The sequence below is a fragment of the Dicentrarchus labrax genome, unplaced genomic scaffold (genome assembly GCF_905237075.1).
Source record: "Dicentrarchus labrax unplaced genomic scaffold, dlabrax2021, whole genome shotgun sequence".
In the NCBI taxonomy this organism is placed as follows: Eukaryota; Metazoa; Chordata; class Actinopteri; family Moronidae; genus Dicentrarchus; species Dicentrarchus labrax.
In genome coordinates, this window is record NW_026136719.1 from 18,044,820 (window position 1) to 18,060,179 (window position 15,360).

At 40.3% G+C, this 15,360-nt stretch overlaps 1 protein-coding gene across 1 annotated transcript; it reads left to right on the forward strand.

Moving 5' to 3' along the window:
* Positions 1–1,430: 1,430 nt before the first annotated feature.
* On the forward strand, positions 1,431–15,068 carry sltm (SAFB-like, transcription modulator). Its single transcript, XM_051378483.1, has 20 exons — positions 1,431–1,594; positions 3,097–3,184; positions 3,275–3,327; positions 3,902–3,929; positions 5,270–5,954; positions 6,542–6,585; positions 6,694–6,806; positions 6,932–7,081; positions 7,214–7,326; positions 7,407–7,567; positions 7,673–7,773; positions 7,882–7,938; positions 8,051–8,190; positions 8,281–8,461; positions 8,798–8,922; positions 9,592–9,765; positions 10,492–10,821; positions 10,934–11,069; positions 13,605–13,759; positions 13,846–15,068. The coding sequence occupies exons 1-20, from the start codon at positions 1,460–1,462 to the stop codon at positions 13,955–13,957; spliced, it is 3,081 nt and encodes a 1,026-aa protein (XP_051234443.1). The 5' UTR covers positions 1,431–1,459; the 3' UTR covers positions 13,958–15,068.
* Positions 15,069–15,360: the final 292 nt, after the last annotated feature.

A 15,360-nucleotide genomic window follows, 5' to 3' on the forward strand; every position in this document is an offset into this window, starting at 1 on the left:
ACATTTATTTAACATTATTTAATCAAAGATTAGAGAAATGTCTAAATAAACATAATTTGGATGATTTTTAATAATACATTTCCAGTCTCAATATCTATCTTGTGACCACTGCTGCCAAACATCATGTGGAGATGAAGCTGACACTCAACCCACATATGGGAAGAGCAATGCTTTAAGTTAAAAGATGGCACTGCTGCTCATCTGTTTATTTTTGCATGCAGTCACCATGAATGTTTGTATCTGCTGACTAGATATGTTCAGTTTCAGTGATGTCCAGATTTAGGATGGTTGAGTTTGGTGTGCGTGTGAGAATATTTGGGGTAGCAGCAAGTGTGAGTGTAAAGTTGTCAAATTAAAATGGATTTGTGTCTCTGATAGGTATTTTTACTGTGACGGTATGAATTTTACTTTTCTTCAACTATTATCACAAGGTAAAGAATAAGTGGTGGATATATGGTGTACTATAAAGGATATTATCCAGAGAGTAATCACATTTTATTTTCCTAATATCCTCGACTGCAGACCTAGTGCACAGTTCACAGCTAAGATGGAGCTGAAGAAGATCTAAGGAGCCTGCTTCTGTCTCCACAGAAGAAAGGAAAGTTACCTGCTGGTAGAGAGTCAGAGAGAGAGAGAGAGGGGAGACATTACTGTGTAATAAAGTGTAGGTTTGACCTAAGTCAATTTAAATGAAGTAGGCTGATAATTGATACGAAATAGGCACAAAAAATGTATAAAGCAGAACATTAGTTTGTGATAGTAGATTTACACCCCAGAAGTATGAGGCAAGTTTAGGATTAGGTATAGATTGGGCGGAGAGCCTTGTCTTTTGAGATCAACAAGAGAAGCAACTGAATATAATCTCTGTAAAAGGAACAGCTGGGCACTAACATATGGGCAAGAAAAGGAGGAATGTCTTTTTGAACTGCAGCATAACTTTTCTATAGACTATAAAGAAAGCTTCTTGGATTATTTTGCAAGGCACTCATATTACGTTAAAAGAACCCATTTGTAGTAGAAAGGTTTTAAAACTGTGTAGGATACAAGCTGTAATATTGAACTGGGAACTGAAAACAGATGTTAACACTGTGTACCAAAAAACACCTCTTTATCACCCCCCCCCAAAGTTTATTGATTAAATGACGGTGTGAAACAATACAATGAACCATCTTGTACAGTTATATTTATATACTTGTATATTATATTTAAAAAAAAACACCACTTATGATGAATACAACTTACCAAGCTTTTACTTTCACCTAAACCTAGGACATGGACGTGTGTTTGAGTGACATGAAACAGGTTGTATCTCTGGTCATGGGACACCGAGTCATTCACTCACTGGCTCCACCGGCCCAGTAGGTGGCGTCGTGTCATTTAACGACAACTAATAAAGACAACGAAGAAGAAAGCTGGCTAAACCGTCTGCGCGCGCGCACGACAGTAATCTTGAGGTAAAATGGCGACGGGTGCCATTTCCACGGAGTGCAAGAAAATATCAGAACTACGGGTTGTTGATCTGAAATCCGAGCTCAAGCGAAGGAACTTGGACACGTCTGGTGTGAAGAGCGTCCTCCTGTCAAGACTGAGACAGGTAACCGAAAAACGGCGTTGATTTGTGGGAGAAAGAGAGACTGAGCTGGGCAGTGCGATGCAGAGCTGCTAAGGCTAACGGTAGCGTGCTAACGCTTTACTGCTAACGTTATGTGGTTCAGGTTTGTTTAGTTAACCATTTAAACGACTGCTGGTGTTTAGATATTGGATAGCCTCACGTAACAACACCTACACACACACACACACACACACACACACACACACACACACACACACACACACACACCTACCTGTAGGGATAAATTAAATGTTTTATTAACTGCTGCGACGACATTATGTTTTATTGTAACATTAACGACACACTTACTGTTTGGGACGTGAGCCTTCAGTCAGTGGGGGTCAAAACGGGCACCAAAGGCCTGTGGAGACATAACATGTCAATAATGCTTTCTGAACCTTTTTTAAAGTGTCGACTTTGTTCATTTTCTTAACTTGACATTAGTGAATCGATTACACGTGATTGGATTCAGCTTTGTTGTTGATGGTGTGGATGACCACGCACATGTTCTTTAAAGTGTACATTTTAATATATATTGTGTTTTACTAATTTGTTGGACTGATCACGTTACATTACCTCGGGATAAATAAAGTATCTATCTATCTGTTGTTTATCCATGAAATGATCTCAGCTGATAAACTAAAAAACCTGGATGAATAGATAATGGTAACGTTATGTTAAGACTCACTTGGTTGGCTATTTAGACTGAAAACATTTTGGGATTAAAAATGAAGAAATACAATTTTGTGTTGTTTGCTGGTATTACATTGATTTAAAAAAAATGTCCCCGAAATCTTGTGACGTTTAAGGATTGAAGTCTGCCTTTCTGTCAGCAGAGTTTCAAAATACATTGAATGATCTGAACATACTTGATATAAACCAATTGCCCCATGTGGTTTTCTGAATTATAAGTTAGTTGCAATAGTCTTATCAACCCCCAACACTATTGAGATCTGAGTCCACTATTCAATCCTCTTATTGAATCTTAATCTTTTTGAACCGCTTATCAGATATATGTAACGTTAGCTTTAGCTTTCATCAGTATTAGGTCACTGACAAGACGGACTAAAACCTGAATTGAGTTATTATTGATCATATGAGGATGCTCAGATTCACCATCCAAAGGCACCAAGAAGAGAACCTCACATTTAAAGCACAATTTGTGAATTAGTTGCAATAGAATCAGCAGTATGTGGTTTTAATTAGTGACATCCTTGGCCTGCACATTGTCCTTCACAGGATTAAACATCTCACTTGTTGCACAAGCGATGTGATGAATGGGTATAATCAATCGCATGTTGACACAAACATGGCGCAGGTTTAAACTAATTGGATTTATTTTTTAATCTTGTATAATATCTGGCTCTCAGCTTATTCTGTCTTAGCAGGTGGATGAGTTTGTTGTTGACTAGACAGTTGGCGACAATCATAAACTACTTTACTTTACTGTGCATAAACTTTATTAAATCTCTTCTCTTTTTAAGGCTATTGAAGATGAAGGTGGTGACCCAGAAAACATTCAAATCCAGCTTTCAACTGACACACCACCTCGAAAAGGTGGCAAAGCTAAAGGTAATTTTGCTTTTGATTTAACTGATGTTCCTAAGCATTCTCTTTTTTCATGTTGTACATTTTTTAATTTTTATTTATTTCACCTTTCAGGGAAAAAAGTGGATTCAGATGCGGACGCAGGGGAAGATGACTTGTTTTCCAAGGTGACTCGCACACATTTCTGTTGTTAATGTTTGCCACAATTTTGCTTTGTTTACCTTTGACCTCTTGCCAAAATGGCTAGATATTATTGTGAGAATAAAATATTGTGCCAGTTTTGTAGAGTTTTTGTACATAAACAGTTAGCAATGAATTGTTTACAACCAATGGTTTTTGATTACGTATGAGTCTGATCACCATAATGAGATCTGTCTCCATGGTTTGTCTAAAGAAAAAACCTGTTTTTATTTCAAAGTTTTGGGTCACCAAGGGAGACCACACAAACATCTGTTCATTCCAGGAGGTCAGAGTGAAACATGAAATGGATGTAGATCTATGAAAGGAACATGTAATTCAGACCTTTCTCTCTCCCATTTAACACACTTGAATTGAATGCAAAGCCACAACTTGAATCACACTGGCTGAAACTCCTTTTTGGCGGCACTTAATTTTAAGCAACATTTAGGAGTTTTGTGAAAAAATAAAAAATATGGCCCTTTTATTAGTCTAAAACTACTTTTTGTTACTGTCTATTGCATTGAAATATTTGTTAGCTCACCTCAGTATTTTCTTTTCTAGGAAACGGAAGAGTACGAATCAGAAAAAGGTATGTAGGCAGGCACACTGGTACCTAATGCTAACATTAGGTTGTTTCTTCCTTACAGCTAACACTGATGACAAGAAACTCCTGGTAGAATGCATAACCTATATGTAGTGGTATTTCATGCTTCTGCTAGCTACTGCACTATCTAGGTCACACTGCACTAAAAGGAGCACCAAGGACATGCTTAATGAAGACATTTCTGAAGACTGACTCAAGTTTTTTCTAATTGGTACACACATGAATCATTGGATGTCAGTTGCCTTGACCCAAGTACACAATTTCCTTGGATAACTCAAAATTGTAAAGAAAAGTTCTGTTTGCTTCAGTGGATTTCCCGTTGCCTCTGGCATTCAACTACATTCCCCTGGGAAACAAAGAGTGAAGGTTCACAAACAAGATGACATTTTATGATGTCCAAAAAATTGGAAGAAGCAGCAACTTGTTGAACTTGAGGATGATTGCACTTTCCTGTTGACATTTTACTTGACAACATTGGTGGACAGACCAGTACCACAGGAATCACACACCTTTATTACAGATTTTGTCAGGTGAGACAGCCGGTGAATGTGGCTTTGTTTTGGGTCAACTCAAGGACCGCTAGACTCCTCTAAACACGGTGTAAAGATGCAGGGATGTCAGGAGGCAACTGAAAGATCAAGAGACTTCATATATTCATTGCAGACATCCATCAGAGTCGCACATCTTCCTGCCTCCATAATGTGTGTAATGAAGAGATCTGACATACAGCGTGACCTAGGACTGGCAAGGACAGACTGTTGGGACCAATGGGACACACTTTTTGTACACAGTTGTGTACAGCTGACTGGATACATTACAGCAGGTTGGATATGATGATGCACAATCATTTTTCAGAGTGTTCTGAAACCTAAGACATTGATGACATTGATTATTGAATAAATATTGGAAGATACTGAAGATATTTCCTAAAACTCAGATGACTTTCCATGGACTGATCAGCTGGAGATGCGTTTTGCATAACGGGGAAAAAAAAGAAGTATTAACTGATGCGTTGTTCCTCCTCATTAGAACTTTGTCACAAGATTCCCATCTGGAGAACTGCCACACATTGTAGGAAGAATCTGGAATTGCACGTTCAGTATGAATTGACTCACACTTTACATGTGTCAAGAAATGAAGAGCACTGAATCACCACCCATTTTCAGTGAAGATTGTGTGTTTTGTGTCTTCCTGTGGTGTCTACGCCCTCGATGACCATTAACACTAAATGTGCTTTCTATTCTACTTTTTAGGTCAAGTAACAATCGACATGTCAATGTTAAAAGTTGTGTTTTTGCCATGTTTATCCTTATTAAATCCCTCAGATGTAACTGATACAGATGATGGTACTCGTGAAAATTCTAAGCCAGCACCCTGCGAGGACAGCCTCGCTCAGCCTGAGGCTGAGGCTGAACCAGAGTCAGAAGCTGTGGCGGCTGAGGCTGATTCAGAGCCTGAGCCAGAGATGGATGGTGATGCGGAGCCAGAGAGGGATGCTGAGGCAGAGCTGGATGCAGATGCGGAGCCAGAGGTCGATGCAGATGCGGAGCCAGAGATGGATGAGGAGGCCGACCCAGAGATGGATGGGGAGGCTGAGCCAGAGGGGGAGTCCGAACTGGCTGAGATGGACGCTGAAGCCATGAATTCCTCTAAAGAAGCAGAGGACGATCACCTATCCGTCTCAATCCCAAATGAAGATGCCCTCACCCTAGATGTTGATGGTGACGATCTCCTGGAAACAGGTAAACATGTGAAACTTCCAGATCCAGAGGCCGAGAAGGGCACTGATGAGCCAGAGGCCTCTGCTGAGACGGGCCCAGATGATGATGATGATATGAAGGTGGAAGAGACGGAGGGCCACAAAGATGGTAAGAAAGATGATGGATCCAGGGGTGAGCCCACGAAGAAAGACAGCAGAGAGGCCTTGAAGAAAGCTGAAACGGGAGATAAAGAAAAGGATTCTGGGAAGAAAGGCCCCTCCACTACTGGGGCATCAGGTCAAGCAAAGAGGTTTGTCTTTCTATGTCAGTTCTTTGATACTACTACCAAGTCCAACTCACTAAGAACGCAACATTGTGGGTAGCCTCAAGATTTTTTTTTGCCATAAGGGAAATGTTCACTGATGTACCTAATCCTGCCATTTACTACTTTGGTTTATTTTTCTGAAGTTGGTTAAATTGTGACGTTAACCAGGAGCTGAGAAAACACCTCTTATTTTGTTACTTTGACCTTTCCAGCAGTTTTAAAGCCTTTTCCAATTTCTACACAAGGCATTGTTAAAGAGCATTAGTCCCCATGATGGCAGTGTGTTTTTTTTTCTTTTTGGTCAAATGATTCGCTGTGAAGTTGAACAAACCTCCGAAGATTTCATTGGTCCAGGGAATAAATTGGCTGACAACCTGACCCATCTCACCACTGGAAAAGCAATGAAGCCTTTGAGACATTGGTTCAGATCTACGCCATGACGGGATTTTTTTTCCTGAAAATTACAAAATACAGTGTTTTATTCCACTAGCTGTTTGCCTGTCTCTTTACACCAGGGTTTTATTTACCTTCACTTATTTCCCTTGTTTGTTGTTGCAATATTTGCTTTGTAGCTCTTCAAGAGACAGAGACGGAAAAGCTGCAAAAGATGAAAAGGGTAAGAGTTATGTTCAACTGTTAAAACCCACGGAAGCCCATAACTCATTTGACTCAACTCGACGCAATATTTCTTTCTCTGTCTAATGTGCGTTAACCACTTCATCAGGAGTCGTCAACAGTAGCAGCAACAGCAGCTCTTCTCGTAACTTGTGGGTGAGCGGCCTGTCTTCAAACACCAAGGCAGCGGATCTAAAGAACCTGTTTGGCAAATACGGGAAGGTAATTACTGGGTGCAGGTTTTTTTGGAAATAGTTGTTTCCTATTGTGAATTAGTTTGAAACTATCACCATAAAGTTATGCTCAGTGTTGTAGAAAAATGTTGAAATGAAATTTGTTGCCAACAGGTTTTGAGTGCCAAGGTGGTTACAAATGCTCGCAGTCCTGGTTCAAAGTGTTATGGCTTGGTGACGATGTCTTCCAGTACAGAGGTGACACGGTGTGTCTCCCACCTTGACTGTACAGAGCTCCATGGACAACAGATATATGTTGAAAGGGTAAGTTAGGCAGCAGATGCTAAGTCAAAATTATATTTGAAGAGATCTTGATTGGTCTAATGATACCCTTTTTATTCATGAAAAAAATTGTGGGCCTGTGTCATTTATGTTTCGCTGCTGCTGATTTTCCAGGCCAAAAATGATCCCTTCAAAAAAGAGGGCTCAAAGAAGGAAGCAGAGGACAAAGCCGGTTCCAGCAAATCAAGTGATAAGCGCAGTTCCACAGGGATAAAGTTGACTAACAAGTGGGTGACAGACAAAGTTGAAAAGTGACTCCGTGTTTGATTGGAAGCACTGTTAACCTTTTTGTTCTCTTTGCACGTAGAGCACAGCCATCATACAAAAAAGAAGACAAGAAATTGGATAAACTTTCAGAAAAGGACAAAGATTTATCCAAGAAACAAGAGACCAAAAGTGGAAAATCTGATTCTGTTTCATCAAACTCGGGACAGGATACTTCGAAGAAAGATGACAGAAAGCATGGGAGTAGGTTTAATTCCTCTTCTCGTCTCTAATTAAGAGAATCCAATTGAATTCATCAGTAAGCGTATGTATCTTTCTCCTGATTATTTGTCTTTTATTTTTCTCTAGGGGCAAAGAGCCCATGCAAGATGGCGGTGATGCATCATGCCAAAGGAGACTCAAATTTTGGCAAAATGAGACCTTTCAGAAGGGGGAGGTATTTTGATAGAGTAAGACTTTTTATTTGTATTTGAACATAAAATGATATATTTAAAGCACATTGTAGATTTGTCATCAGAGGATGTTAAATGAGATTCTGTTTCATACTTTTTTCCCAGCCTTTTGTCAATATGAATATCCAAAGGCGGCCAAAATGGTTGATTCCCCCTGAGGAGGTAACAAAACTCTTTATATCATGGACATATACCTTAGTATTTACTTTAAACATGCTTTACCAATGAGTTATTTCTTTTTTAAAACTTAAATTTCTATTGTCCCCTGCCTCAGTTTGAAATGATGAAAGAGAAACAGCGACCTTTTATTAACAAGGGGGAAGACATCCTGCCTTTTGAGAAGATGAAGGAGCAGAGGATGCGTGAACGGATGGCTCGTGTGGAGCGTGTCCGTAGAGCCGTAGAGTTGCGCAGGTAGGCTGGAGCAGCCCACAGTTTAGTGGATTTAAAATTCAGAGTTGCATGTATGTTAAAAGACAATGTGTGTTTTTGTTTTTTTTTAAGGCGCCGTGAAATTGCTGAACGAGAACGCCGGGAGCGTGAGCGCGTCCGTCTGTTGCGGGAGCGTGAAGAACGGGAGAACCTGCTCCGGGAGCGCCAGAGACTTGAGATGGAAAGACAAAAACTGGAAAGGGAGCGCTTGGAGAGGGAGAGGCTTGAGAGAGAGAGAGTCCGTATTGAGCAGGTACAGTAAACATAATTCTGCATAAAAATCTTCAGGCTTTCTGAAAACTCTGTCCAACTCAGATTAATGATTGTGCAATATATGATTAAGCAGTTATAGTCCAGGATTTCAGGTGTGTTGCAGGAAAACGGTATAAACATCTGTATCCATGAGCAACAATTATTTGTTAGTCATTAATTGGCTTGTAATTTATTGTTTAAATTAATTCAATTTACTTTGAGAAATCTGTTAAAGCCACTCGGAGTATGTGATTTTGTTACTGATGTCATTGTACAACGACATCCACATTTCTCAGTAATACATTTTAATCAGTGCATTTAATATTTCCTCTTTTAGGAACGGCGTAAAGAGGCAGAGCGCATGGCACGTGAACGTGAGGAGCTGCGGAGGCAGCAGGAGCAGCTCCGTTATGAGCAAGAAAAGAGAAACAACCTCAAAAGAGGCCGTGAAGTGGAGCACGGGTATATACACTTTTGTCCCTCAGCAGTTTCGTGTTTATGTGATTATGACTAAAGTTGTTTTAATTTTAAAACAGTGGTGCAGAATTATTTTTTTTTTTCATTCTATCTGTTTGAGAAAGAAAGCTAATGATTATCAGTGAACCATTGCCATGATTTTTTTCCTGGAACTGAGGAACCAAGGTGAACTAAAGTAACTAACAGGCTCGTAGAAATGGTAACAGAGAGAAACTGTTTGATAGTGTCAAAATCTAAATGTTTGGCTAGGACCATATGTGGGTCAAAATTAGCATTGGTGGAGAGATTAAGATCCATCTTTTTGTTTAAAGTAACTTGTGGTCAATTTGAATTCTGGTACCAAATCTAGTGACCATTTGTACTGGTACAGTTAAGTAAAGTTGAGTTGTTTATTTGTTTTTGTTTTTTGGACTACTCAGTGAATTCACATTGACTTCAATTGACATCATCAGCTGTTGTGGTCGGTTGTTGGCTCTTACCATTGCAGCTTTTGACGTTAAACCAAAACACTCTGTAAGCATAGATGATATGTTTAAAAAAGGATAAATTAATTACACCAGACTACATCTTGAACATTTACAAGTACCTGAGAAGTGATGAGTGTTGCCATCCAAGCTTATGACTCATGGGGTATGTCTGTATTTAATGTTTCAGTCGGAGAGACGATCCCTATTGGAATGGCAACAAGAAGATGCAGTCTGAGTCTGATGTGCGTTTAAACCAGGGCTCGAACTACAACCGGCAGCAGAACCGCTTTTCAAACTTCAATCCCAGAGAGAGGGGTCGCTTTCCAGAGGCTGCTGCGGAGCAGCCCAACACGTATGACAGGTACAGGCGTTTTAAACTATAGGAATTGAGAAAATCCATTATTAGTCACAAGAGGCCCTTTTCACAGCAGGAATTTTGACACAGTAGGAAAGTTGGGTTCAAAAAGGCCATCCACACCAAGAATGATAACTATAAAGATCTGTCTGCAGCTTAATAGGAAAATGAATACTACCACGTGCAATGTACGACCTACTACTGTACATTGCACAAAGAAACAAAAAGAAGACCAGAAGGAAATGGGTTTACGAAATTTTTAAAAGACAAGAGTTGAGAGAATCCAACACTTTTGAAGAGTTGTAGTCTTCTGAAGACAGTGTATTCATAACTTGGGTTAAAAATCAGTCAAGTTTGAGACATCAGTAAGGACCAAACAAACTACAACACAAAAGACAGGTTGCCAGTATGTCTTAGTTACGTTTTCTCTTATTGTAATTTGCATTAATAACGTAATTAGCACTTACGGTAAAAAGGTCTGTTCCACAGTAAAGTTCATCAAATTGCCCTGAAAATGATTCCAATGATTTATGTCGTTATAGTTGTTGTGTGGACTGCACAATCCACTTTTAAATTAATATATATTTGCAGTTATTGTTATTGTTCATGGTGTTGACAGCCCGTTGGTCCTTAGGCTCTGTGTTTCTGGCCTAACAGGTTAACTGTTGCTGCACTGCCTTGATAATTTAAATTTTTGTGATTGTCACTAATCCTATTTTGGTCTTTGTTTAGACGTAACCGGTTTGACGGCGAGCCAGAGGTAAAGAAGAGTCGTCCTGCTCCTCACAGAGAGGGCTCTGGCTTTGAGCGCTACCCCAAGAACTTTGAACCAGTCCGCAGAGCTGAGCCACCTCCTCCTCCACGCACCGAACTCCGGGAACCCGACCGCAGGGACAGAGATGAGAGGCGGCCTGTACCTATGCATGATCGTCCTATGGGAGCTAGAGCCACAATGCCTAGCATGTCGCACAACCGCTCACCCAGGGATGGAGGACATGGAGGGCATGGAGGGCATGGATGGAAGAATGATACCGGGATAAACTCCAACAAGGGAGATTTACGGTAAATATGCTGTTTTTTAAAAAAAAGAAGCATTATGCCAATTCTTTTTTCCCCCCAATAAGTGAAAGCTAATTTTTGAATATCTTGCCTAATGTCATTTTGGGTTGAGCAGAGGACCTATGCGCATGCGTGCAGAGCGATCAGGCAGAGATGGTCCAGGCCCTGCACTTAGAGGAGGCTCCTCGTCCAGCCGTGGAAGGAGCAGCTTTAATGATCGAGACACAAGGCCCATGGTGATGAGTAATCAGGTCAGCTTACCTTTTGACTTAGAGCTTAAGTGAATTTCTTATGAATATCCTGTACTAATAGTACAAGATATTCACAGGTCATGCAGGGAATCTCAGGAACCCAAGACAACTGGCTGTCTCCTCCCAACCATGTGTTTAGAACACGAAAGTAAAACACTCATCATCCACGTCAAATCAACAACTACAATCACTAGTGCAGGGACAAAACAAAGGCAGAAGAGAGAAAAGGGGGGGGAAAAAACAAAACAATTGATATATGAAGCCGTGGTCGGGTAAGAGTCCAAGTATTGCAACAAGTGCCCCCAAGATTCGTCCCATTTCTGTTGACATTGCAATTTCTCCATGTAATAATAACTGAAACAAACTCATTAAGCCAAAGTCTGTAGCATGGTGCAGTAGGAGTTTTCCAGCCTTTTTGCCAGTACCATGTCCATCAATAGGGCTGTTTGAGTTTGTGGGGGGAGAGTTAAAGAGTCCCAAAGAGGGCCAGTTCTCTGTCAGGAGAGAGAGCCCTGCGGTAAACCTCAGGAAAAAAGGAAATTCTTGACCAAAATGGGTAGATTAAAGGATAATTCCCAAATAAATGCAACATTGTACCATCATTGGACTTAAGTTTCTCCAGTCTGTGATAAATGTAAGGGCTGAATTTATGTAACATGACCTTAGAGTAATGGAAACGATTAATCTATTTAAACGGAATAAACGTGTGTCGTCTGTGGATATGGGAAAGTGCAGTCCTCCATATTTTCTCAGGCAGCACAGCATTGATTTCCCTCTCCCAAACCTTCTTAATACAGTGAATATGTTCAGAATCCAGCAATGCTGGGGCAGAGGTATGGTTATGGCAAAATGGTGTACATATCTAAATACTAGGACTTTTATAGATATGTTTAACTTGATAAGAATAAGAATCTTTGATAGACAGTGAGGCAATATGGTTTAATTAACAACATAAACTCTAATTTTAGCTAGAAGGGGGGCAGAATTAAGTGAGTCATGGTCTGGATAGTCCCTATGCCAGTGCCCTCACATTAGCTTCCCAATATTTCTGCACCTTAAATTCAAGCAAATGTTCAGGACGTTTAGAACAACCTTAACAGGGCAATCCTGTAAAAATATATATGTCCAGTAAGCATAAGTCTGCTTTAAGCCCAATTTATTGTGTAACCAGAGATTTTACTGCATATGCAGGATATTTATGCAATTTTATGTGATGAAATTGCGGGAATTGCAAAAACTGCGGCTTCATTGCGGGGTTTGCAGCTTTTCGATGATTTTCACGTCGTGTAATTACGTCACAACATAACGTTCCCATGGCAACAGGGGAAAATGGCTGCTCTGTGTGAAGTAAACGCAACATTTTTCAACTTTCTAAGATATATGTGACTTTTTTGCAACGAAAATGTGGGGATTATGAAATCATGCAAGCCCCGCATATTTTGCGCGGAAATCGGCAATTTATGCGGCGAAAGTGCGGTGTATTTGAAAAAATGCGGCCCCCGCATAAATATGTGGATTATGCGATCGCATAATCGCGTTTTTCAGGAGGGACTGGTTGAACGTTGTCCAATTAAAATGGTATGTGGAGTTAAAGTGGAGAGCCCCAATAACCTCTGAATAGTTCTACTTGTTAAATTGCAATGTGAGCGGCAGCCAACGGGGGTGCATTATGTCGGCAGGATCATTTAAAAGGCAACCGTGACTACATTGTGCTTCTGCCCCATTTCTGATACCGTGGCGGCAGAAATTTAACAGCGGCGTGCCGCCGCTCCAAAATCAGCATAGAGGAAACACAAAGATAAGGAACACCCACTTCAGGATTCATTAAGGTAACACGACGTAAATCATCAGCATACATCTTAAGAAGGCATTCTTGCCAGGGGACAGGCAATCTCGCTCTTACACCCCGATATAGACTAAATGGGTCTGATGAAATGTTGTAATTTCCATCCAGTCCACAAAGAGATTCCCAAATCCAAACCTCCTCAAAGTTTCAAATATATAAGGGCATTCAATGGAGCGAGTCAAAAGCCTTCTGAGCATCCAGTGTCAGCTGCTGTGGAGTGTTTTTAGCACCGTCAGAATGGATAATATTTAACAAATGACAAACATTAAAATTAACGATTGAACGTATAATTGTTGCTATATGCTTATTGAATCTGGTGGCCAATAGTTTAGTCAAAATTATATGGTCATAATTAAGCAAGGAGATCGGTCCCCTCTTTCAATAACACATATGTTTGCCTCGTATAGAGAAAGTGGAAGTGTTTGTTTTTGTTATTTGCAGTTGAGTTGTTTATCAGTAGTAAGAGAGGGGTTTAAAATCTCATGAAAATACATTTTGGGTTTTGAACGACAACACAAGCAGTTTGAAGACATCATGTTGAACTGTGGGTATTTTGTAAAAAACAAAAAAAACATTTCCCGTTTTCTGACACTGAATAACTGGTCATGAAAATAAGCACTCTACTAAGTTGCAGAAATGAAAATGTTCTTAGTGTGCCAGTTTTATTGACGTTAGTCTTGCGTCCGCAGCCATTCAGCTCTGGCCGGCAGGTGGTTGTGGAACGTCACAGCAGGGAGCAGGGTCTGAGGAAGGAGTGGCACGGTGGATCAAGCTCCCAGGAAAGGGGCTTCCCTGATAATCGAAGGATGGGAGACAGCAGGGGCAGCATGATGGCTCCTTCAAGGTATACCAAAATTACAAACAAATGAATATGAATATTAAGACCCCCTGTTCTCAACCGTCTTAAATTTGGACTTTGTCTCTCTCTAGTCACTCTTCGTCTGGACTCAACCGAATTGTACAGATCACCAACAACACCATTCCCAGTGGTGGCAACGTGGGCGGGTTCAAGCCCTACAAAGGAACACCGCGGCAGTTCTAACTGCAACCAGAATCTGCCACTTTAAAGCACCTGAACATTTGAAGACTTTTCTGAACTCTTTATTTTTAGGATATCAACTGGTTTTAGGTGGCACACTTGTAGCCACAAGGTTGATAACACTATTTTATTTCGTATAGACAAGTGTTTACCTCAGTGTAGGGTTTTCCTGACAGTTCCGCTGTTACCATTAAGCAACCCTGCGCACATGTTTTACTTATATTTAGGAAGATATTGTACAGCCCTAGGTCTTTGTAAGTTTTCAAGTGATGTTACCAACTTTCCCCTAAGATTGAGTGTTGTATGTACATTTTCAATAGCCCAGTGTCACACTCAGTTTTCCAGTGTAATATGTCTAATTTTAGTGTATTATAGAGCTCAAAGTGACAGGGATCATTCACTCATTTGAATGTTTCTCTGTGAGGAAACAGATGACAAAGGACTAATTATTTTGAAAAGTCATACTTGGTGTGGATGTCCTGTTTTTGTAAAAAGTGGTTTGAATTTGCTAAAACAGTATCAAACTGTAAACTAGCCTGCATTGTAGCAAAATACCTCTTACAGACTGAGGTTAATTACATACAGGCCCGTGTCTCTGAAATAAAATTACTTTTAAGTCTGTTTCTGCAGGGCAGTCAATGGTGTCAGAGTCCCTCAAAGGACCATAAACAGATTGTTTTTATATTTCCAAATTTGATTACGCCTGGCAGTCAAATAATGACTCAAATTCTGGCAGTTTTCACTCAGTTTGGAGCCTGTAGTATCAATTTGAAGACTTGATATTAGGACAGGTTTTGTCCGTCATTTAACCCTTTGGTACAAGCTGGAAGTGCTTTGACAGCAACTGAAGTATTGAGTTTGAAAAAAACTGGTACTGACCTGCACTTTGTCACCTATCTGACTAAAACATCACCTTAGACTTCCATATTGCTTCCTCAGTCATTTCAGGTTTATTTATTATGTCATTTAAGAGCTGTTTTTGTTTGTTTTTTTTGGGACCAAGACATCCGGGTCTGCACTGCATGTATTTAGACATTGACACACTCTTTACTGGCAACACCTGTCAGAACTGGTTGATAAAGCTTGATTAAAATACAGAAACTGATAAGCAAAATGATTTGTGCTGATTGTCACTGTAGCCCCACTGCCTCTCCACTTATGGGCAGTTTAACTTCGTCACCTGAGGTAAAAAAAAATTGTAGTTTGGACCCCCATCTACCCCATCTCCTGTGTATGTACGCTGTTTATTTCCAAGCTTCCGTCTAGTACTGTACACACTGCTGTACTTGTCAGCTTCATTATTAGTCCAGAGAGCCCTATACTGCAGTAACCCTCCCCGTTGTGTGTGTCATTCATTCTATGGTAATTTGATTAAACATAACTTAGGAATATGTACCATGTGTGCA

Excerpts from the sequence above, each read along its gene's own strand:
- sltm (XM_051378483.1), top strand. The coding sequence starts at position 1,460 with ATGGCGACGGGTGCCATTTCCACGGAGTGCAAGAAAATATCAGAACTA. Across the intron at positions 8,191-8,280 it reads AGAGCCGTAGAGTTGCGCAG|GCGCCGTGAAATTGCTGAAC; the intron begins GTAGGCTGGAGC and ends TTTTTTTTTAAG. Across the intron at positions 8,462-8,797 it reads AGAGAGTCCGTATTGAGCAG|GAACGGCGTAAAGAGGCAGA; the intron begins GTACAGTAAACA and ends TTCCTCTTTTAG.